This window comes from Numenius arquata, chromosome 9 (assembly GCF_964106895.1).
Source record: "Numenius arquata chromosome 9, bNumArq3.hap1.1, whole genome shotgun sequence".
In the NCBI taxonomy this organism is placed as follows: Eukaryota; Metazoa; Chordata; class Aves; order Charadriiformes; family Scolopacidae; genus Numenius; species Numenius arquata.
The window spans coordinates 45788362-45814502 of record NC_133584.1 but is presented as its reverse complement, the minus strand read 5'-3'; the positions used below and the strand labels follow the sequence as shown (position 1 = coordinate 45814502).

Below are 26141 nucleotides of genomic sequence, written 5' to 3'. Positions count from 1 at the left end.
AACTGGTGGTAAAGCTCCATAATCTAAGTGGTCCTCTTCTAGCTCTAAGAGAAGCAGAGCCAGAAGAGGAATCTAGAGTGCCACAGAAATGATGAAAAATGAACCATTACTCTCTTTTTCTTATAAACACAGGAACTAAAGGGCATCTGAGCAACCGATCAGCTTGAAATAAACAAACTTAAATGTGTATTTCCATGGAACATGACTGGACTGCAGGATCAACCCTAACGAATTTTGAAGAGTAAGAACATTTTAAAAACCCCAATTGCATCCTTGAAACAGAAATTCAACGTGCGTTATTCAAACCAAATGGGATTATACAATTTGTTCAGAAGCCCCTGAATCAATCACTTCCAGAAACTGGAAGAGTATATAAAGCGAAAAATATCACTTGCCACACTTAACATCTCTCCAAAAATCTGCTGCTTACTAGATACTATTAAACATAGAATGAAGAACTTCAGATCTAACTTGGTTGAATAAAATGCTGTTTTTCTGTATTTCCACAGATAAGTGGCGGGCTTTGTTGTTTTGTTTGTTTGCTTTTGTGGCAACATAAAACACAGTAATTTCTTGTAAGTACTACTGGAGCTACTAAAACAGAGTAGATGTACCTGCATTCTGACGACGTGTAGCTAGCTATTCAAGCAAAGCCATGTTCAGTGAAGCCTTCCTCCCTTCCTACAGAAGGCTGCAAGAAGGACTGGGAGACAAGAGGGACATGGCAAGGTCTACCAAAGGACATACTGGGATATCCATAGCAGGATAAAGTAAAGGAGAAAAGGAACAGAAAAGCTATGGAAGACTGCCAACAACTCATGAAGATGACAACTGTATAAAGGCAACTAACAAACCAGTGAACAAGACGGCAGTAGGTCATTAGGAAGAGTCGCAAAGGCAGTTTCAGTTAAGCATGAGGAAAACGTCTGTTTGAAGAATTCCAGCCACAGGCTGTAAAATAGTACTACATTAATCGTACCCAGAGATGAAAGAGAAAAGAGAAAGCATTTTTAGATGTAAATGTTATCACAGTCAGGGCCGTGGATTTTCTATGATGGGAAAAGTTGGAGCAGATTTCTGACTTGCTGGAAAGGCAAAGTTTACTCACGTCTTCTCTTAAGAACTTTAGATTTCTTCTTGGTTGAATAAAACGGTAGCTTTTCACATCTCCACAGATACCTACCAGTAGGAGACATAAGAATTGTTAGGAAAAAGAAAGCTGGAGCAAACAAGTAAAAGAACAGTAATTTCCTACAAATACTACTAGAGCTATTAAAATAAAATAAAAATAATTTAATGGTTAGTGCTCCTAAAAGCCCCAACACATCTAGGAAGTCTTTCTTCAGAGTAGGCAAACTGAGGCACGTAAGCCTAGATTTACTGTAATCAGTTAAGTGTTCGGTTACTTGTCACAGAAAGTGAGCATTTAATTAATACGCTGGATAAACATTTTGAGTTTAAATAGAAAATTAAGATAGGGATTTAATTGCTGTATTCACCCAAGCTTGATGGATGGAAATGTGAAGCAAATTCTTAACCTTTTTAGTTTCTGTGGGGGTCAGGATTTCACATAAAACTTTCTACCTTAAAAAAAAATAAAAGGTACTTAAAAACCTCTTACTTGGCTCTTTCTTCATCCAGTTTCTTTTGCTTCACATCCAAGGAACATTTGATAACCTTGTACCACTTTTTGAACTCAAAATAGGGACCACCTGAATAAAACATTCACATTTTAGGTTGGTAAGAAGTCAAAGAAATGTGTAATACACAGAAGGTGGTCTCCACACAGTTAGACCCTGCACCTTCCACCTGTATGCCAACCTATCCTGAATTCTACATGCTTTCAGAAGACATACCTGATGTAACAATTCTGAAAGAAGGAGAAATGCAGAAATGCAGTGAAAGAACAGCATGTCTAAGAAGTGCAAAGAAGATCCTTAGCTTAGAATACATTTCATAGATTTAGCACAATTCAAACCTTTTCCCTCCTTTCTGAAAGCTAAGCCTAGAAACTACCCCTTCTCTACCAAACGAACTAGATCTCCACAGTGGGAAGTGGCCTTCGCTTGTTTGAAAGTTGACTTCAAGGGATTAATGAAACTACACATCAAGCTTAGGTTTAAACAAATAAGATCTAAATGAGCTCAGGTGTAAGGTTTAAGAGAGTTTCATCAACTCCTCACTGTTTATTCTACTATCCATGAAGTGTTACAGGCCATGAAGAATGGACTAGACAATTGTATTCACTTCATATCAGCCTCCCGTGTTTTTGAGCACAGGAACTCCACTCCGTATCTGAACAAATATTTACCAGCACATGCAAAAACATTAAGGCATGTGCCATTCTAGCAGCCCATTTATCACCCGTGCTCCAAAGAGGCACAGGACTGAAGTAGACCAACTGGGTACAGTAAGTATAAGAATTCCAAACAGAACTCTGGTGTAGATTTATATATTTAAAATATAATCAACTCTCATTACCCATAGGTGGATAATCTGCATTGTGAATTAACCAGGCTTTGCATTTCCCCATCACCTCAGCTGCACTGCATGCGATGCTTGCATCATGCTTAGCTTTGCCAGCTAGCTGTTTAAACTGTTTTGAAGGTGAATATACTGTTCTTATAATCAAGCTTACAAACATTCTGTATTATCTGCATTTTTTCTATTCAAGTTATCCTGCCATAGGATGTCTTAGATGCTAGAAATATGGATGGACTCAAAAAGCAACAGACAAACGAAGGGAAGAAAGACCCTTCAGTAGTTTTTAAAATTCAAAGGTGTGGACACAACCTCTTTTATTAACTCCTTAAACCCAGAGGTTTAAGTAAGTACTCTTAAATTGCTGGGAGGGCAGTCGGGAGGGGAAGAAGGCAGAAATTTTTATTTAACTTCCTATGAATTATTAAGCATCTGTCACAAGCAAAACCATTGTCAAAGACATGATGCTACACTATAATAACCACTTACCTGACCAGTACTGCCCGTCTGATGTTCATACAGCTGAGCTGACTAGAAAACACACAGCTCTGTGATACACACATACATATATACACCTCACCACGTTTTATTTGAACATAAACAGTATTGTGTATGTGTGCAGTTCATAGAATCTACTAGGTAACTACAACTATCTACGACTTTACAGCTTCCAGTCTGTATTTTTAATTCCAGTTTTAATTAAAAAAAAAAAAAAAGACTAGAGAAAGGATAGTTAAATTGAGAATGGAGTCAACATAAATTGGATCTTTAAAACTCAGTATTAACCATTATTCATTTCAGCACGCTAACTTTGAGAAAATGCCAGAGGCAGTTTTGAGATCTGGCACTAATCAGTGCTCTAACAGAAATTCTCACATCAGCTCCTCTGTGCAGCTGCTCACCATCACCCCAACATTTTAAGGATAGGGACGACATAGCACAGCATACGGATCGTTTTGCACCAGCAGATTTTAAATTTAAAAAGTGGGCAAAGAATGAGCTGTTAATTCCCAAGGGCAATGAGACTTGTTAATAGGGGAGAAACCCCATTAAGACATTAATGGCTTTGAGCCTCAGCTTGTAAGCCGTTGCACAACTTCTACCTGTCACTATCATGTACTTCAAGTTTTCAAGGGAAATGAAAACAAAGTAAGTTTGTGTATCCCCTTGAAAATGAGAATTACCAGTTTTAGTTAACAGTGATGACTATCTCTAGATACAGCAGGAATTGTGCTCACACGTGGCTAACACCAATTTTATTATTGAAATAAATTTTCAGAATGTAACAGAAAGGTCAAAATGGACGCAAAACTGGATGGAAGGCTTAGAAGACAAACCACTGTAACGTATCTTTGATCTTATCTTCAACTGTGATCTGGATCAGGCCATGGAACATCTTCCTGAAGATTTCTAATCTTTGATTTGGTCTTTCTGCCCTCAAAGAACCACGTTCACACCATTATCTTCTCTATCTTAATTGCTGCTAGCTTTTCCACACTCTCTCAGGATTATTTGGACTAAGAAAATAGATTACATCTGAAATATGTTACACACTAAGACATTTTATTTAACAAGACTAAACAAGTTTGGATTTTATCATAAACGTGGTTTGATGCCCCTAATAAGTGTCTGCTATTTACGATCAAAGTGCGTTCCCTCTTTACTGTGTATCCGTTCATCTTCACTTACCATGCATAAAATTCTGAAACAAGAGGCAAACATGCAGAAGGAGAAGCAGAAAAGTACCTAGCAAATGCATACCAAATTCCCCTATCCGATACAATAAGAATTATGCAGGTAAACTGAGACAATTTTATGTGAGGACGTACTGTTTTCTTTGAATAAAGATTTGCCATAAAAAAAAAATAATGACAAAACCAAATTTTAATGATCAATAACGACAAGTCTTTCTAAGCCTGATTACAAAGTTATTTCATTTACAAAATCATAAGGCTCCTTCTACTAGAATATTTATGTACCTTCTTTGTTATTTTTATTTCTTTCTTCAGCGAAGTCTGAAAGTAACCTGAAAAAAAATATAAAAGTAGGTTATTTTGTAGATCCAAATACTGCAATTTTCACAAGAAGTTCAAATACAAACCACAAACATTACACCCTAATTTTATTCCAAGTTTCAGATTCAAACTGATGATTTTTACAAAGTAGTAATATATGTCTAAAATGCCTTCAGGTCTATGTTTTATGCTACTGAACTTAATCAAAATTCAAATACTATAAATCTAACATTACTAAAGAAAGAATGATCCAAGACAATCATTTGCACTCTTTGAAATTTGAGATTTGTTGCAGATTTGCCTGTACGCTTACCATTCATAGTGATCATCTAATAAAAACAGTAATTTGAGCACAACTACAATAACTGCTGCAGCCAGAACATCGTATTTCACATTTCTTGTTGACTTATTTCCAGGCACAAAAGTCAGGAAATCCGTTTCTCCAATGGAGATCTTTTTCACCACTCGGCAAGTCCAATTATGCAATTCATCTGATTAATGTAAATAAAAATATAAAATTAGTATGTTGAGACAAACCAGAAGTACTTGTACAGTGCAAATCTGTTGGTCATTTGAGGAAAACAATGCTTATGACTTTTAGGACCATTAGACAGAAGGTTTTTTCCAGGCTGAAAAGTATTTTGGGGTATTTTTAAAAATACTAGGCAACCTTCAGCGTGCTTACATGGAAAACAGTCATGACTGTTCACATACTTTTCCTCCATATATTCACACGGAGGAAAAAAGATATAATTACATTTTTAATAGTGTTTTGATGTTACTCAAATCATGTTGTTAGATCATCCTGAACACTGTTGTGGGAAAGAATATCCTAAATCTACATAAATATTGTTCCAAAAAACCCCAAAAGCCAAAGACTTGTCACAAACTTTTTTCCTGCATGTTGGCTAAACACCCGTGCAAGGACGGATTTGGTACCGCAGAGAGGAACGGGGCTAATTTTAAAGAAGTGAGTTGGGTACAAAGAGCAGCCTGATCATGGCAGGGCAGTGCTCACTGCTGCCCCGACACAACCCGGCCGAGGCACAGACAATCCCAGCCCAGGTTAAAACTGGCATTACACTGCGAAGCCGGGCTGTGTCGAAAAGACACAGCTCCTGCTCCAAAAGCAGCACTATGATATCTGTACAGCCTCTCATTACTCTACGCTTATTTTTCACAGATACAAACCCCCCAAATTTCTCACCTTTCCTGTTCAGCAAGAAATACAGGAGTTGATTACATCACCATCAGATTCCACAAAGGTTAGCAATGTATGACTAAGTACAACCTTAATCCAGCTATACTTTGTATTCTCTTGCTGCCTACAAAGAGTTCAGTAGGAACTCATTTTTAATCCTCTCGCATATAACACTAAAAGTTAAACAAAATCTGGAAACCAAATTTTTTCATAAATATTGCCAGTATACTTTTTTTTTTTTATTTCACATACTTTAAATGGCCTTTTCATTATTTATTGTCCCAAGAGGCACTGCCAATTCATTGCTTAACTTATTTCTTAAGAGTTGCTAGACAACCGCAGTGGCCCTTTTTCAAATTGTAAAAAAATGCTTCTACATGATAAAAAGTTTAGTTGCAAAGAAAAAGCAAAGGACAATATATTCTTATTTTACAGTAATTTTCAAAGAGTACTTAGCTTTGTATTTCTCTGTAATAAATCTGAAAATGCCAAATTTCTAACTGCTTCTCTGACTCAACTGATACTTCAAGATCTGAAACATAATATGATCCTCTATAGGCTCTAGCGCAACACTGGTATAAAACTACAAAATAAGAATTTCTACCCTGGGATTCTAGCCCTAAATCTCATTTGTCTTCTCTTCGTTCAACTGTGAGTACAAAGAAAAGCCAAGTTGCTTTGTTCAACATAACTGACTGCAAAGTAAGACAATAAAAAACCCCAAACTATTAATTGTTGGAATGCTTTGAGAAAAAAAAATAAATTATTTACAGGCTATTTGTCTGCAGAACTCCTCTACAGCGACAGTGGTATTTGATAGGAGGTAGCCCAACAGACACAGTTCACATACTAGGACTTACTGGTCTTTCTCTGGCAATTTAATATTCAAGACTTAATTTTAGGATGAACAAAAATACTCAATATTTATGCAACCTACAATTTCAAAACTAAATTGGAAATCAAGTGAGACACGAGCTGATTTGTAACACAGCATCGCTTGTTAATACTAAAATTAATGCTAATACGAAATATTATAGAAAATATTTTCACTATTATATATGAGACAATTCTAGCGCTAAGCAATGAGGTCCCAACTTCATGAATCATTTAGTTAAAGTTAATAAATCAAGTGACTTCAACTAGTGCCTCTTAGTTCTCATGGATACTGAAAGATTTGAAATGAAGTATCCACTCCACAGCCTTAGAGAGCCAGCACCAGAGTGCCTCTGCATATCTGGGCCTATAATACATACTCTAAATGTTTGATGAAGGAGCTTTCTATAGAAATTATCTTTCAGTTCAAGCTTAAATGGGTACAAATTAGAAGGAAAAGAGTAGGCACTTTTAAAGTAGTAATTCAAGTCTTTTTGCTAGAGTTTAATAAACCAAAGAAAAATTTTATCAGTTCGGGTTTGGGAAAATATTTACCAGGTAAATTAGCTTCCATCAAGTACTTCATGCACAACATGTCTGGATGAAGGAAGCAGCTGTCTGTTATATCTGGAAAACGAGGCAGGTCTAAAAAGGCTGCAAGCTCAAGCATTTTGTTGTGTACTTCTTCATATACAGGCCATGACTGAAAGACAAGGGTTAGAGGATGTTACACATTTACTCTATTACCATATTTGTTATCGATTTTAAATTAGTTATCAATGTTAAATTCTGTATTATTTAATTGCTTATACAGACTCTTTTAGCACTCTGTGACTAAACATACATGCAAGAAATGGAGCCAGACTGCAGTATTGCAAAGAGAAACATGTGCTCATTTAAAAGCATTTCATTTCATAAAAAGAAATACATAAGGAACAAATAGAAAGTTGCTTCAGACCCACAACCAACCCACTACCTTTTTTGTGAAGTGATCAGTGTGTCTACTGATGCTCCAAAATTAAAACAACGTTGGAAAAAAAAAATAAAAATACAGGTGCAATGGAAGGTGAACTCTTTGAACAGGTAAGAGATCGCAGAACCACAGAAGGGTGGAGGTTGGCAGGGACTGCTTGAGACCATCTAATCCAAGCCCCTGCTTGGGTCAGCTACAGCAGGTTGCCCAGGACAACGTCCAGTCAGATTTTGAGAATCTCCATAGATGGCAACTCCACAAGCTCTGTAGAAAATCTGTGCTGGTGTTTCACTACCCTCACGATGCAAGTTTGTACATTTTCTTTATGCTTAAATGGAATTTCTTGTATGTCAATTTGTGTCCATTTCCACCCATCCTGTCACTGGATACCACTGAGGAGGATCTGATTCTTCTCCTTTGCACCCTACCGTCACACACACATCATAACCCACCCTCAAGCCTTCTCTTCTCCATCTCCAGGCTGAACAGCCCCAGATCTCTCAGCCTCCCTTCGTTTGTCAGATGCTCTATTGCCTTCGTCATCTTTACAGCCTTTTACTGGACTCACTCCAGTATGTCCATATCTCCTTTGTACTGGAGAACCCAGAACTGGACCCAGCACTCCAGATGAGTCTCACCAGTGCCAAATAAAGAGGAAGGATCAAGCCCTTGAGCTGCTGGCAATGCTCTGCCTAATGCAGCCCAGGACGATGCTGGTGGTCTTTGCCACAGGGGCACACTGCTGGCTCACGTGCATCTTCACAACATCTTGTCCACCAGAATTCCCAGGACCTTCTCTGAACAGCTCCTTTCCAACCCGTCAGCCCTCCAGTATGTGCTGGTGTCTGCGGTTATTCCGCAATATGTATTTATCAGCAAGAGTATGATCAATATGTGGCTGCCAGGCCTTTAGCTCCCCAGATCCTCCTTCCTGCCCTTCTTGAAGACAGGGGTGATCTTTGCTTTCTTCCAGTCCTCAAGAAACTCCCCCAGTCACCGTGATTTTTCAAAAATTGACAGTGGCCTTGCGGTGACACCAGCCAGCTCCCTCAGACCGTGTGGCAGCATCCCGTCACAGCCCATTAACCTTCATGAGTCCAGTTTGTTTAAATATTCCAAACCTGATCCTCCCTCCACCAAGGGTAAATTTACCTTCCCCCAGACTTTCCCGTTGGTTTCAGGGACCTGGGACTGGTGAAGGCTGCTCTTATCAGCAAAGACTGAGGCAAAAAAGGCATTCATCACCTTAGCCTTCTCCTTGGGTCTTTGTGACCATGTCCCCACTCCCATTCAGCAGCAGGCCCACATTCTTCAAAACCTTCCCACAGAATCTTTAATATAATGTTGGTTTTTTATTATTTAGAAAATATCTACTTCCATATTTGCACGAAAGTAAATTCATGAAAGTAAAACTGCAACTCTTTTCAAAACCATTGACTGCCTGAAGAAAGTTCTCCCAATTTCTACTGAGGTTTCCCTGCGAGAGGAGAATATAACTCACAGTCAGATTTTGACATGCTTATTCACAATGAACTCAGCAGGACCTGGTGATATTTGCGTAAGTATGGACTGTAAGACTTGACCCTCGTTTCTCAATACTGCAATTGTTTTATTAAACATTTTTAATTCTTTGTATTTTAAATTATTACTTCTGTTTACCTCTTAAAGTGATAATTTTCAGTGGTTCAGGCTACTTTACCATTTTAAACATATAAAAAGCAATGCTTTTTCTGCTTGTGTTGGCAGTTCTAATTCAGTAGAGCACTTTATCAGGTATTCATATTTATCAAGTCAATTTGTGCATAAGAGACTTTCCTTCAGCAGGGATTTACGCTTTGTGCACAGGTTCAACACTTTCCTGAACAAGAGTGATTCAGGCTTCTGTTTTTTCTAGACCAGAATAAAAACAGAGCAATCACGTTTAAAACAACAGTAAGACTGCAATAATGCATTTTTATTCAATCATTTGGTCTCATCTCTTTTAATAAGCTGTGTAGCCAATGCTCAAATTTTATTGTTTTGAATGACTGCCAACATTTCCTTTTCTTTTTTTAAATTATCTCCCCTCAGACTGCAGTTCAGACTTGCTTAACTGTGTGAACACATGCTCCAGCAAATGAATAATTCTGCTGTCACTTACTATTACACATGCAACTTTTTGTAACAGTTAGGAAGTTGTATCCTGTTCATTATATTTTCTAAACAGTGTTAAAAATTGGCTTAGACTGCTACAGGACTATCTTGAGAAACAAGAAAAACACGTGTTACGAGACTTCTGCAGTAGACCAGGCTCGCAGTACTTTCCATTCCTCTTAAAAAGCAATGCTAAATTGAATACCAAAACAATCTGGAACAACACCTGAATCATATGTAACTTCTCTTGAGCCTATTTGGAGAAAAATTAGTCCCAGATAATTAAAATAAAAGCATCACACAAATACTATTCCTAATTAGATATACAGGAAATAAGTTTTTCCCTTTAATGAAAAACAGTTGAATTAGCAGCTTCTTAATAGTATATCACAGATGAAAATAAATTAAGACAAGGGAATTCAGTCATTGGAAGCATTCCCATTCTCAAACAGTGAACTATCACCCACGAAGTTATCTGAACAGTCTAATTTAACACAGAGGTACTTTAAGGAATGTAACTGTGAATTGGAGGGCTCGAGGTAGGCACCTTTATCACCTTATATCTGCGCTTCTCTCACTGCACCAGGCTAAGGGGACAGCTTTCCTACCCTAGGCACTAGTGAATCATCCACCCCTTCCTCCTCAAGCCCAACACCGACTCTTGTTTCCAAGCTTTTCTTAGCAAGTTAGAAAGGCAGTCGGTTCTGTTCCAAAATGGCTAGAAAACACTCTTTGCTTTGCAATGACAACTGACCCTTTCTTTTCTTTTTGAAGAGTAAACAAGTAGTGTAAAAACAACAAATAAAAATTAATACCGAGAGCTATCATTTGGCTCATTTTAGAAAGAATGTTAACAGACAAAAAATGTTTTTAGTTGATGTGTGTTCATAAAGAGATGCAAACACAATTGGACGTGCAGATCTAGGAAGGGCATACACTAATCCACCATAAAGACCAGTCAAATCAATTGCTACTTTCCAGGCCTTAACCCCCCAAGCTCAAAAGCCTTCACTGTAGTACTCGTGTTTCTACAACACAGCGTTGAGTCACGACGATGCCAGTTGCACCTAACGCCACGCTTCCAGGAGTACGCAGTAATCTCTTGGACTGTAAACTGCAAGCATAAGCTGGATCCAACACAAGATCACATCTCTGTAGGACGCATCATAGCAAAGATCTGAAGGCTGAAAGGTTGAGGACTGCAGAGACTGTAGAGCATTTCAGTCATCAAGCACTGATAATTTTTATCAGTCACTACATACCCTATTCATACCCTGTTTAATTCTGAAAGAGCTGTGTGTTCATAGAGCAAATCTCTTATTCTGCAAAGTTTCATATGTACTGGGAGAATTAGAAAGAACATCCAAATTCCAGACAAGAAACATAGCAAATGTTAGGACAACATTAAGAAAAAGCAAGATGCAGCAAAAATGCAGCGTCAAAGTTAATAAAAGTTATCACCTTCTACCTAGCTATGTACCTCTGCCAGAAAAAAAGAACCTGATAAAACAAAAGAGTCAACCAGCAAATCAACTAGGAAAGCAAGATCCAGAGCCGGGGTCTCCTTCAGGTGAAAAAACTCTGCCTCCAGCACCCCGCAACTAAACCCCAAGGGTTTACCTGGACAAGGGTGTACCTGGACAAGAGGGGACAGCGTTAGATCATATGCCACACAATCTATAACTTTTGCTTATCCAACCATAAATTAAAGAATTTTGTGTTACGTATTTTCAAGTTGTGTTTCTGTGCTAAATATGAGGACAACTCCCCTAACCATCAGCACGTGGAGTTACTGAGCTCTCATCTTGTTTCCAGAACCTGGGAAACACTCCATATCTAAAACTCAGTTACAAACCCTTGAGGGCGCTTAATAACTTCAGGAAGACTGATAGAAAACCCTTTTTAAGTTATGCCACCTGCTAGCCCTTTCCAGGCGTTTCGCAAGCTGGGATTTCTTCAAGACTGATCAACAACGCTGACAGAGCCTATAACTTGTCTAGAGTGGGTACAGAGGTTACCGAGATCTTTTCTTAATTGTTTTGTCTTTAAAATCTCCGTATCTTATTCTCACAAATAAGGTAACTTCAGGTCTTCTCCAGAAAACAATAAGAAAGAGAACTACTAGAGAATATTTTTTTCTTTTCTCCCTCCCCCTCCCCCCAATCTTCAACTGAGCATAGGAGAACAAAATACACACTATTAAGTCAGTGAAGAAGCATCTAGAACAAGATTTTCATGATGATGACTATTCATGAGACTTTAAATCGGTTGCCTTTATCTTCCAAAGTTACATGGAATTTTTCACCTGTATCAGAAAAGAACAAGCTGGTTTTCAGAAGCAGATGAGCCAAACTATTAGCATGATAATCAGATCACAGTAACAGGTAATTGTTTTGGGTAAGCCAAGATTGCAGCCTCTCCTGCTTGTTTGGACAATATCAGGATGTTGCTGATCAACAAGCAGAAAGCAGTCTGCGCTGGCTGGCTTTCTAGATTCATTTGCAGGCTCCATGGCTTTACATGTGGTCTGACTGACTCTCTTCTTAGATGACTGTACAGGCTGTTTCCTTCTGTATCAGGACAACATCCCAGCAGCCATTACTTACGTATTCACAGTTCAGTTTATTTTATGGTGATAATGTTCTATCCCTTCTGAAAATAACTAGTTATAGCGTTGTTCTAAATTCTTCCTTTCGTATTTTTCCCCTTCCATCCTCCTCTCCTGTTCAGTACTTTTTTTGCAGCATAGGTCCCTTCCTCGTTATCCTTCTACCTGTGGATTTCCATCCAGAAAACCCTTTCTTCCCGTACCTGCACATTCTGTAAGGCTCTGCCTTCACCTTTGCTGCTCATGTTCAGCAGTGGATATCTTTCCTAAGCCATTCTTTTAATGACCATTTAATACAGGAATCTAATAAGATTCCTTCACTTTTTCATCATTGGGTTTTTGTTGGACCCTGGGAATCTCTGACATTTGGAGTTTGGATACAAAAACCAGCGCAACTTCATCGTTTTTAAGATGACCAAGTCAACATAGACCAAGTTTAAAAAAGAATGTACCAAACTTCTCAGGAAATGGACTAAGAAAGCAATTTAACTTGAAGATTTGGGAAACAAGTTAGGAGGCTTGGAGAAGGGGTTTTTACAACACAATCCTTGCATAAGACAAGACATGTTCATAAAACATATTTGAATACAGACAGTGCAATATGCACTGAAACACATATTGCCAGGAACCCAAATTAGCTTTAAAATTCTGTAAGGTAAAATTACATACCAACAATGAGCACAGCAGTCGAGCCCTCTATGGAGCCTGGCTCACCTTACTTTGCTTCTGCTGCTCAACTGGTTCAGATATATCTGGTTGTCTACAGCATAAGCCTGACGTGGGACAACACCAGCCACAGCACACACAGGTTACATAAAAGAATTGACAGTAAAGACAATAACTGTATCAGCTGTGAAATTTACACCCAAATTAGTATAGTAAACTGAATTAAATGACCTTGTGAACCAATCATTATGTACTACATCCTTAATGTCGTTGGCTAGCCCAAACTCCCAGATTACTGAAGATTTTTTTTTTTTCATGCTTTGTGTGTACTCTCACAGTACTACCTATCTGGGTACGTCCCATACAAATGAATCTTGCTGATGTATATTTTTTAAACAACATTTTTCCCCCCTTGCCTGACCTCTGTCCACCTCTCAGGGACCATCACCATTCCACCTGGAACAGCAGCAAACTAATACAACAGCCATCACACACAAATTGAATGTGCTTTAGCACTGTGTTTTATTATGAATACAAACTTTAAAAAAGAAGCAGCACTCAATCATACTACTTTTTCCTCAACTAGGTTAGATAGCAAAACTAATGCAGTCAACTCTGTTGCACTGTTCAATTCTGTGAAGTCACAAGCTAAATTTTTCATGAACGCCTTCTTTGCCAGAACACAGGAAACACAGAAAAGACACACGTGATGTAAAGGCCAGGCACTGTAAGCTTTGTTACCACAGCTGCGTAGAAACGTCCCAGACTTCTGAATTGCTGGCGAGTGTGAAAGTACACTGGGAAGAGCCCCTGCACCCTGCTCCTACATCCCTTCCTAGGTAACTATCAGAAACAGGAGAGCAGATTCCATGAGCCTCGAGTCTGACACAGTGCAGCCATTTTTATGTGGACTAAGTGAGTCTGTAAATTTCTTCAAACCGTGATATCCATGAATCACATACAGATGCTGATGTAACAGCGAGAGGGTGTGCCTGGAATTATTAAAAAGGAACCAAATGACAAGAAGAACAAAGACAGGTGAAACTGCTACAAGTCCATTTAGATAACTGCTAAGAAATATGCATCTCATGAGACTTCTTCCACTATAAAAAACACAAAGAGGTCAAGCACACACTTGCAGTTGCTGCTTTACATGCTGCTCTCATCAAGCAGAAAGGATAACCGAAAGGTTAACACCAGATAACAAAATCAATTTGTCCACCTTGAAGCCAGGCAAACACATTGCCCAAATTATCTGCCTGGCAACAAATGGGCAGAGGAAGTGGGAAGAAAAATCAAGATACCATTGGAAAGTCATGGAAGACTTCACACTGGCAGCCCCTCTCTTGCTCTCTCCTTTGATAACTGTCTCAGTTGAAACAGCTATTACATCTTAAAATCCCAAATTACTCCTAATCTTTGATGCAGAAGTAGTGAGAAGGATCTTTGTATAGAAAAAAGATTAATTTTAGAAGATGACTCAATTAAAAATGTTTATATATTTGAGAGAAAAAAAAATCTAGGTGTATTAAGATATTAGACTGCATTAAATTGACACAGGTAGTTTTTACTGAAGAATTCAAGATGGCTTGTGGATAAGCCAGCAACCCACGCACAAAAGAAAAAGCTCAGTGAACATCCAGTACAGTTGTACTCTTTTACTAGAGGAAATAAAGAGAAGATATTTTTGTTGGATGCAGAGCAGACCTTTTAATATACTACTTTCAGAGGAAGACATCTTGCTCATTACATGATTCCTGGTTTAAGTGGTTTAATAATATTGAAACTCATTTATTCAAAAACCAACAGAGACACATGCTCAAGCATTAGCTTGCTCATGCTCACAAGCTAACTCTACAAATACCACTTTTCTAAAAAATGTAGCCTTTCTACAAATGGAGAGAGTAATCCAATAAGGAGCTGAACTGTCATAATGTACTGAAATTTAAGAGTTTGGGAACAAATTTTATTGAATTTCACAAATATTTTGTTAGGTCTGTTTTCTTTCTTCATTAAGTAATGCTTTAAGACAGGTATGGACAAGCTAGAGTTTCTGTTACACAACAGCAAGCTCCCATGATAAACTTGATTACAATAACCCTTTCAGCAGTGAACTTCCTCCTCAGCTTTTTTTTTCTTTCAAATAAAAGCCTCACCCTTACTTCTTTTCATTCTGCACTACTTTCTATCCTGAACAAGTACTGCATGCACCTGTTAAAATGCACAAAAAATACAGAGTCAGACAGAAAATAAAAAGCCCACAGATAGAGAGACACCCACTCCCAACAAAACTAAGATTACAAGGCATCTCAAAACACCAGCAAACCACAGCAGGAATTGCTGCTTGTTTTGGAAAGTCACAGCCAATTAGCAGAATCTGTATGGCAAGAATTTTATACCCCTTAGAAGGCTTTTTTTTTTTTTTTTTTTCAGTAAACAAGAATGACCGGCTTCTGTCTTAATTTGAATTCTTTAAATAGTTACCACTAAGAAAAAAAAAAAATCGTATGGCAATTAATCTCATCCAAATTTTAGTCAGGAAAAGAGGCTCTTACACATAAGACTTTAAATGTTCTTAGAAAAGGACCTCAGCAAACAGAGGAACGTGTCTAAAAGCCAGTCTGGTGGATACACTTTCCAGGGAAGCAGAAAGCCATTGTCATTCCAGTCTGAACACTCTGGGAGAAAACAGAGCAAACATTTGACCTGCATTCACGAGTTTATTAATAGATTTAGTCAGGAATTACTTTGTTTGAATCAGACCCAAACTAAAATGTAAACATGCAATTCCCCAAAACCTGGAGTGTGAGACAATCCAAACGGCAGCAGTTTCCTATGAGCTGTGCGATGACTTGAAGACCTGGGTATTAGCCAGTAGCAGGTTATTAAGTGATATGAAATCCTTTTGAAAAGCCAGTGTGAAAAAAAAAATTAAATACGGGGACAACTTTACAGGATTTACGAAATGTTCAGGTTTCTTCATGATGGTGCCACAAACCCACCCTGTTGCCTCAGGCAGGTCTCTTTGTCCCAGTTTTCCACCTTGTGATAGAGCAGCACAACACCACCCCTGAGAGCCCGGCCCTGGAGGAGCAGCCACCGGGCAGCCACCCTCCCGTGATGAGGGGAAACGACCAGCGTCAAAAGAAGAGAAAGAACCAAAATATTCTGCAACTGTGCTGGCTCCACATGGCGTGCACTAAAGCAGGCTTAAAGCCCCGTATTAAATGAAGAAAAGGAAAAGATATCCGGAGCAGCTCATTTTTTTTTCCGCGTGTTAAATTGAGACGCTATCTTGGTTTAGAAACAATATGAGATGAAATGATTAATGACTACACCCTAGCACACTGATATATCAGTCTCAGCTAAAAGCAAATTCATTCCAGTAATTCCTAAATTCCATATGCTTAACTTTAAAACCTTAATCACTATGCAAAGACATGAAAAAAAAGACCGTATTAGCTTAATCTATTCACAAATCCAAGACCTGTGCTTACTTTTAGGGCCAAAAAAAAAACCTGCACAGAACTGAAGGCTGTTTAGAAATATTATGCGTAAAGTGTAAAAACCCTTAAGCTGCCATCTCTTCCATTCCTGGATGGCTCGCTCGTGACCTAGAATTTATTTACTCTTACATGGCTTTTCACGTTTCTCCTTTTGCCACATTTCTAGGCCAGACTTCTTGCAAGCGTTCCTTCCTCCTAGCCTTGGGATCACCACGACTACTCAACACCACCAAATTTTACATTGCAAGTTTTTAAACAAGCGATTCCTTTAGTTCCTCCACCAAAACAAACCAAAGGATCACTAGAAAAATACAGGCATGCAAAACCTTTTTTCAAAAAGTAACATTTTTACTTAAGAAAACTGTATAGTTTTCATTGCTTAGGATTCTTTGCCATAAGCTAGAGATACCCCTTTTAAGCAATGATTTTGCATACTTTTGCTATTTAATCATTCCTCAACATTTTTCAAGTTGAATAAGAAACATCTCCAGATCTATAAATCTGAAACTTTAAAGGATGGTATTTGGTTCACCTAACTTAAAGGCTTGAACTATGACTTAAAAAGGAGTTGTTGTGAGATAACTAGTTAATGAAAAATGAAGTTTTACGATCTTAAAAAAAGTCTCCCCAGAACACAAAAACCACAAAGTGAAACCGTAACTAAAATACCAGAACAACAACAACAACAAAAAAGTGGTTGTACCACATCAATCCAAAAAGATCTATTTAGCACTGCATCCAGCAGCAAGCAAGAGGAATTCAGGAACCAAAGAAGGCACAATGACACTTTACCAAGTATCTGTGCACCCTCACACTATTTGTGCCTGAGTCAGCAGTGAGATCTCTGCATTTTTTAGTTCCAGGTACCTTTTCTTTCATGGCATTTGTCCAGTCATTATCTGGCCCTTTTAGCAACCAAAACATCCTAATGCAAGGAGTTTCACCAGTTCCCCACAAAACACATGCAGCCACGTTTCCTGTTGTCTGATTCTCAATCTGCAGATCAGCAGCCTCTTCTGACACCTCCCAGTCCTGGTACTGGAAGAGACATTGAACAGCTGCCTCCTAAACACATTCTACAAACTATCGCCCCATCTTCCTTTAAGTCACCTCTTCTTTAGATTGGAAGGTAAGCAGACAAAGCTAATTGCTTTTTGTAGGAAAATGGTCCCTACATTTGACGATCCTTGTTGTGACACTCTGTAGCTCTGTAACTCTGAGAAGAGGGAGAGTAAGAAAAGCAAAAACACCCAACCAGAATGCCATGGAGTATTCAAAAATAAGGATGCATGATAGATTTATACATTAACACAAAGTTGATCTCTATTTCTGTACTGGAAGTCAGGAGTTATTACAAAATAATTCCAATGTATCTGGGCTACAACAATGGCATGTTCGAAAACGGCATCACGAAGGGATTACAGAAACATGTATAATTAAGATCACACAGATATTTAAATTAAGGCTGGTAAATGAACATAATAGCATTGATAACACCAGCTTTGAGAGAATGTTACAAATTTTATTCTTTAAGAAAATAAAATCTCTTTCCATTTAACAAACATAACAGCATGGACAAATCTGCTGATTGATATGTACTTCATGGGTGTGCTTGGACACAAAACAGACATTGGGGGGAAAAAAAAAAGGTGTGTGTTTTAACAGTAGCTCATGGGTCACTGAATTATAATCTTTTTTTAAGGAAACCCAAAAACTAATGTGTAATGCTTACCCACTGTAATGATGCCAAACAAAAACCCCCAAACTCACGTTGTATCTGTCTCTTAAGGTCTTCTCCTTCCCACTCAATTTATTTTTACTTCTACTAATTTCTCCAAATAAAAAAAAAAAAAAAAGAAAAATTTTAGTCTACGTCAACTGCTGGACAGGAAGAAAACCTGAGACATTTCAAGCTATATTTGCTTCATCTGGATCTCATAACTGTGAATGACAGAGATCATATATTTCAGTAGATGTAGAATGGGGCAGGTTTGCCCCCTTTTTTGTTCTTTTTTTTCCCCCCCAGTAAACCTGATCAAGAGGGTAACATTTTTTCAAGACTTGTTCCAAACTGCTCACAACATAGTATTAAGAATTTTATGAAGAAAGAACAAAAGTGAAAAGACAAGTCTGAATAGAATGATGCAGACTAAGCAACTTGTAGGTATAGTTTTGTTCACACCATAATTTTTTTGTTTAAAATTATCATTCTTCTTTAAAAATGACTTCTGCAAGTTAGAAGTCTTTACTTACATCAATATAGGCATTTTACCTTTTCCTACAAGGTTTACTCATCAAAAATAGCCAGCAGACCATTTTAGTTTAAAAACCATCTTGGCTGCAGTCTTAAGCTTTTTCAAGTCTAAAAATGATTTGACATATCAGCATTCAAAACAGTAATGTCAGTTTAGTGAATGCATTGTTGTCACCTATCAAATTAGCAATACCAAAGCACTCACCAATTGGTATAAATCATTTCCATGGTAAAAATTTCAGTGCAGTGACCTCATGCAATATTCAGAATACAAAAGCATACAGAGGAATTTCACTCCTCCTTTGACAGGGGGACAAAAAACATAAAGCCCTAGAACAGTGATTCACTTCATCTGCCCCTCCTAAAAGAGTACTATAATTAGGAGACTAAATCCACACCCACAACTAAAGAAACAGGAGCACTTAAGAAATACTGTCAAGTTTATAAACTTCTACCGACATACCCAAACTCTGTAATGAAGCAAATGCTAATCCTTCTGGTTTTAAGTGGATCAAATTATAGTACCATAAATAGCATCTTTGATATAAAACTATCACAAAGAATGAAATACCATTTGCTATACAAAAGCACTCAGCCACATTGCATCGTATTTAGGGTAAAAATGCAGGAATGTTACCAGCAAACCTGAGAGAGGCATTAGCCTGAAGAGCAGGACAATTACCTATATTTTTAGTAACGCTAAAAACTGTCATCATGAGATTCCTAAGGATCTTCAGTGGTCAATATTACAGCTCCATATAAGCTTACGCCATATAAGCTTAGACTTTAACCAGAATACCTATCCCCTGGCTCTGTGTTTGGATGAAGGCAGGTATGAGCCACGTCCTCAACAGCCATTCCGAAGTAACAGCGTCCTCACAGACAGGCATACTGCTCTCCCCTGAGCACCTCATGGGTTGAGTACAGACCTCATTCTTCCCTGCACTGCAATAAAGTTTGTTGCTCATCTATTTGTGTGAGAAGATACTCATTTTTTCTGTATTCGAAAGAATGATGAAAAAGTACTTAGGCTCTGTTCTTAGTGCAAGGTCGGAAGAATTACCACTGTGAATGAAAGGAGCCTGCAAACTCTACAAGCTTGCCCTGCCTTCCAGGAAACAAGCTGAGCACAGGCAAGAAGAGAGAAGTGTCAATACTCTTAACAACAGTCCCTCTGCTAATCTATCTATCTTTCTTCTGTATCTACATTCAAGTTATCTAATGAAAATACTCTCAGAAGTGACAGAGGTAGCTACTTTGCAAAGCCTCCCAAGGAAGATCCTATCTGTGTAAGTTTAGGCACTTAAAACACAGTAAAATATTTTATCAATTTGTGTCTGCGGGAAACAAAACAAGACAGAAGCAGCTCAAAGTATCTAACAAGAAAACGCAGGCAATTGTTTCCACGGAGAATAAGCCAAGCAACACACTCAGATACAGAAGTGACAGTTTCTACACGCTACTCAGTACTGTAAATTTAAAGAACTAGTTTTCAAGAAACCTGTAATATTGATGCTACGTCTAGTCAGAACGTTGACAAATTATTCAACCAATCTTAGCAGTATGAATTACATGAACCCTTCACACTTTGTAACAAGCTGGCAGAGATGATTAGAAATTAGTGAGGACTGAATGCCAAATTACTTCTAAAATTGAGCCATTAGCCTCGAAAGCTGAAAACTACAACCAAGTACCCAGTTTTGGTTATATACAACAGGTGATCATCAAAATACTGAGCAATCTTCTTTTCTTAGCCCATGAGAAACCCTCCAATTCTATGTTTTCCTCCAGGCTACCTGACAGTTCTTCTGCCCCCAACATTCACAGGGAAATCAAAATCAGGAAGCGTCTTAAACTACTTAAACTCGTCAGCTAAATTTACAAAACAAAATGGCTTTTACTATGCTTGAACAATGCTGAATTGATTCAAATATATTTTTGTGGCACATCCCCAACCAGGTTTTACTGAGCAACTCTGTTGTTAGATGGTCCCAAGGCACAAAATGTTTATACAGCACCAGTATTAATAATTGTATTCCAATTTTAATGTTGCCTGTAACAAAGAGAATCAGAAAGAGGGGCTAAATCTGAGCTTCAATAGCTTTTGTCTTCCTGCCATAGTAAAACTCATCAACATTTAACCATATTGTAACAGAAATGATTAACGCTACATCATCATTAACAACCTGGAAGAGAAGTCCAGCACTGGGTAATACTGCAGAAAAGTCCTGAATCCAAACGTGGTTCTCCAGGAGGATAGTAAATGATACAAAAACGTGTTGCTCCTATTAGATCTCTCCAAATACAGTCCTGGTAGGGCACTACACTCCCAGATGGGTCTGTCATATCCCTCTTTTTATTGTGCGATCATGGGATAAAGGGAAAACCATAAATAAAAGATCCCCCTTTTTGAAGCAGAAGGGGGAATTTGACTGCAGAGTGCGCAGGGACAATCTCCTGGATTAAAAAAAAGGCAAGAAACAGCACTATAGATATTCTACAATGAAACAAGAGGTAAAGGTGACTAAACTATAAGCAGCAGGGAAACAGAAAAAAAACCCAACCCAAAACCTTGACTTTCAATGCCACAGGTAAATGGCTAAGTCATGAAACAAATATGAAGAAAAAGCAACATTGTTCTGTAACTGGAAAAAGAATATGAATCCACCTCATTAAAATAATACGTAAGGAAAAGAAAAATTATGTCTGCAAAAAAGCAACCAGTATCTGATAAAAATGAGTATTTTACAAAGGAGAGGCCCAGATAATTTACACACAAGAAGCTTCAAGGAAATAACTGAGGAGCTCTCTGAAACACAAATGTTGCTTTTTAAATAATCCTAAGAAATTCTAAACATCAAAGAACTCTCCACATTAATATGCAGTATTTAAAAAAATGTAAAGGGGAGATTCAGGAACTCTAGAATGATTAGCTTGGCACAGATCCTGAACAAAATAATAATACAATGGTAATGGGAAAAATGGAAGCTAAAAATATCCTGTCAGTCAAGCAACCTTCATGAGGTCAGGAGAGGAGAGAGCTGACTGAAGCGCCAGCTCCCACGAGGAGCTGCTCTGAAAAACCTTTTTCCTTCTTTATGGGATAGTTAAAGGGCACCCAAATCAAAATTACCACAAAGTTTCACTGGAAGACAGTAACTCGTAATTTTACTCAAAAGTCAAGAGCTACTCTGCTGGAAAGTAAAGTGTGCAGAACAAAGGAGCAAAACAGAAGCATCCTCGACAGCAGAGAGATATACTGGTAAATTCATCTCAGAAATCAGATATCCCAAGTCTTCAACAGAAGTGAGATTTGATTGAAGCTGACACAGAAAAATGGGTGCCAGAAGGATTAGTTGCAGAGAAATACAGATACAGAAGTGCTGCCAAGAATAAACTCAAGCAAATTTAAAAAAAAAAAAAAAGTAAAGAAAGAAATTGAATAGAAGAACAAAAGAAAATACAAGCTATAGAATACTGTAAAAGAAGAAACCAAAGAATTGGAAAGTTTCCAGACAGCGTAGAGAAGAATGATCATCTCTCAGTGTTTAAAGCAAGCCTTTCACTCCCAAATAAAAGAGGAAAGAAATCCAAGCTAGGGAGGGTGTGTCCCTCCAACTCAAATAAAATAAAATAATTCCAAAGCATCATACAGAATAAAATGCTCTGCACTAAAGTGGCGCTTTCTCAAAAGAGCTAAAGTTTTCCAGTCTACTTTATAAATACATTGTGGTACCTACTTCAACACCTATGAGAGGTTACTTTAAGGAAAAGAAAGACCCTGGATGAAATAAACCTTTTCTCAGGACAGCAAATATTTCTTTTCAAACTCCTCCTTTTCCTATGAAAGCCAACATCAGTTCATAGAATCATAGAATAGTCTAGGTTGGAAGGGACCTTTAAGATCATCGTCATAAGGAAGCATGAATTAAAATTCTTATTAAACTGAACACAATGGATATCTGCCCAGAGCTACTGACCTAATCTGACACGGACAAAACCAGACATAATTTTAATGTAGAATGATAAGCTATTAAGCTTGAAAGAAAGAAGATATCCAGGAGAAGAAAGGAACAAGAAGCCTTTCAGAAGAAGTTAGATGGGAGAAAGGGGAGAAAATCCTGACATGTTCTTTTGAGTTTCGTGATTCTTCTCCTTTTGTCCACAACACTGATTTCTGACAAGCACAGTATGTTGCTGTCATTTTAACAGGGTGCATTCAAGAATTTTCCACATGGCAAAGATAAGGAAGATGCTGACATCCCTCTCAGCTGGAAATTCAGAAAGCATTTCTGTATCATGGGAAAACCTAAAGAGTAACACAAGGAGCTATTTAAGAATCAAGACATCTAGGGATGGAAATAGGTGCATTATATAGAGCAGACTTCAGAGCAAAATTCAAACTAAACAGCTTCGTTAATATGGGTAACTTGGAGGTAGGGTGTGTAAAAGGAAACAAAACGTAACAGTGTATATTAAGACAACCAAAAGTAACCTGGATATTAATTTTCTCACATTGCAAGGTCAAAGCTGTCTAAATAAGTACATCTCTTGTTATGGACAGAAGTATGCAGTGGATTATAAAAAACAAAAACACACAGAGGAAGACAGAGAGGAATGGAATTAAATCGTAAAAGAACAAAAGGAAGCATTTTTAAGACACAGGTCCCTCGACAGCAAGGTGTATCGACAACAATCTGTCAACGCTGAATTACTTGGTGGCCTTGTAAAAGGCACAAGGTTTCAGACAGAATTGTGCAGCTACTTCCAGCTGAGATTAAAAAAGAAAAAAAAAAAAGAAAAAAGAGAAAGGCTTATATAGAGAAGCCATTCTATGGCCACACTTCAGGACAGAAGAAGTAGCAAGAATAATTCAGTAAATACCCATTTCTCTGAAGAAAGTCTTCAAAGGCAGGTTCGTGGACAATTTCTGAACTCATCTAACACCCACCAAGCTCAACCTTCTCCTAGCCCCCACATCCCTGAGAAAAAAAAAAAAAAAAAAAAGAGATTCTTAGTAACTTCAGGAAGAAATTAGTTATTTTAAAGTTGGAGGAGAAATTGAGTAAGGGGAACTTCACTAAGGTCAAACATCGGGCTCCTCAATACACAAGTCCAGATACTTGTGCATCTAAAAAGACAACCATTCCTGAAGCTCTTGAGAACTACAGGATCTGAAAGATATTTACGAGACTACACCTGCCCTGTTTCACACAGCACATACTCCAAAGTGATGTGTTTATTACCTTCAGTATCTTAGTAAATCATGTTGCCCAACAGCCCTGGGAGTCATCTGTTTAAATATATATATATACACACACACGTATATATATATAGACAAATATATATATGTGTGTGTGTCTGTGTTAAGAATGTGAGAATCAAAACCAAAAAGAATCAATCTACTATGCATTAATGGTAAAATACACCAAAAAGTAATTAGTTTTATAAAAAGTAATGAAAGCTAAAGGTAAACCTGAGACAGCAAAGCAGAACCAACTTTAAAGCACAAACTAAATAATTACATAAGAGATAACTGGGTATACAGTCCTGAGTCAGAAATGTAAAGAAAAACACATCTATGGCAAGGACAAGTTGTTGCTAGCTCAAGAGGAAAGGGATTTTGTATGATACAGATAAATCCCTAAAAGCAAAATAGAGGACATGTATCTTAAAGATACATCTCTGCTTCAAGCAGAAAGGGAAGAGGGCATTTGTGTGTAGCTCCACTGGAGGACAGATATTATCAATAAAAATACAACAAGTTGAAAGCAAATTAGCCACGAAACTTTATACATACTACTAATTTATAAATTCGTTTTGACTCCTACATTAGCAGGTTTTTAAAGAAATAGATACCCGCTGCATTAAAGATGTGTTGGCTACTGGCACAAGCCCCAAGATCAGCAGGGATTTACTGAAGTTAAAGAAATTGCAAATAGCAAGAAAAAAACCTTGATCTCCTGCATAGAAGAAACCCCAAAACTTAAGTATCTTACCATTTCTTGATGAATAAAAAAAGGTTTTAATTAAGCGGAATAATAATACTTATTTTAGAAAAACAAACTTTTGCAGAGTGAAATGAAAACTTTGTTTTCTTCTCTTGTATTGGGAACTTACAACTTCTGAACTAAAAACTAAGCAGGAGCATCCTGCTACTGCTGCTGTTTGCCCTGTGAACCCCCTGACCATGTATTTAGGTAAAACCCATGTAGCAAAGGCCAACTTCTAACATACACATGATTTCCATAGAGGAAGGGATAAATAGGATGACTAATCAAGCGAAGGCTTTAGAAAAGAGACTCGAAGCAATGAAAAGATAAACACATATAGAAGATGAACAACTCATTTTACACAAAGATCTTTTATAAAGTACTTTCATCCTTCCTAAAATACTTGTGAGGTAGTACTTCTCTCCAGCCAGGACCCGACACGTGTCTAACACTTATGCATCATGATAAAGATGATAATGAGAGACGGAGGCTCCTTTTCTCTTTATTTATGAGGCAGTTATGCCCAGAGCTTCCAGACTTCTGGACAGAGCTGTCCAGATACGATAACCTTTGCGGCAGGTATTTTAAAGTTCAATTTGGGCAGAATGAAAAATTATGCCCTTCTTATTAGCTGTTGCATTACTAAAATATGAAGGGCTTATCTGCCACCTACACTGAAAATGTGAAGTAGAATACAAAGCATACTGTACCATTTGAATCATAGCATACTTGAGGTTGGAAGGGACCTCTGGAGATCGTTGAGTCCAATGCCTCTGCTCAAAGCAGGGTCACCTACACAAGTTGCTCAGGATTGTGTCCAGTCAGGTTCTGTGCATGTCCAAAGACGCAGACTCCACAGCGGTTCAGGGCAGCCTGCTCCAGCATTCAGTCATGCTTACAGTAAAAGTTTTATGTTTAAATGGAATGTCCTGTATTTCCCCGCTGACTCCTGTCCTTCTACTGGGCACCACCAAGAAGAGAGCCCCACTCCTTCCCGTCAGGTGTTTACACACACTACTGAAATCTCCCCCAGCCTTCCGTTCCCAGCGATAAAAATCCCAGCGCGCTCAGCCTCTCCTTGTATGACAGATGCTGCAATCACCTCTAATTGCTAAACTGTACGCGGGACAGGGAAAAATTGTCAGTGATATGGACTCCATTCCTGCATTACACAGCACAGAAGTTCATCGGCTGGAAAGCCTCAGACTAGCCACATTCCTTGTGTATGAAATACTACTACTAAATGACAAGGCATAAAAAAAGCCTTATGCATGTACACATACACACGTCACTACATAGAAAGATAGAAAGTAGATGTGACTCACCTTGTAATAATTGTTGCATTTATTTTTTTAAAGCTATAGCAACTTCAACCTTATACAAATTCAGAGTATTTTGGGTATCTGGGAAATTGTTACTGAAAAAAAAAAGCTTTAAG

General features: G+C 38.0%; 1 protein-coding gene across 1 annotated transcript in view; it reads right to left on the bottom strand.

Moving 5' to 3' along the window:
- The window catches only part of TAF1B (TATA-box binding protein associated factor, RNA polymerase I subunit B), a 50533-nt gene that overhangs the window by 6221 nt on the left and 18171 nt on the right, over positions 1-26141 (bottom strand). Inside the window, exons 9-13 of the mRNA XM_074153564.1 lie at positions 7126-7273; positions 4810-4987; positions 4461-4507; positions 1622-1712; positions 1109-1179 (exon numbers count right to left, since the gene is read on the bottom strand). Coding sequence (XP_074009665.1) covers positions 1109-1179; positions 1622-1712; positions 4461-4507; positions 4810-4987; positions 7126-7273 — 535 coding nt within the window. The remainder of the gene's footprint in view (positions 1-1108; positions 1180-1621; positions 1713-4460; positions 4508-4809; positions 4988-7125; positions 7274-26141) is intronic.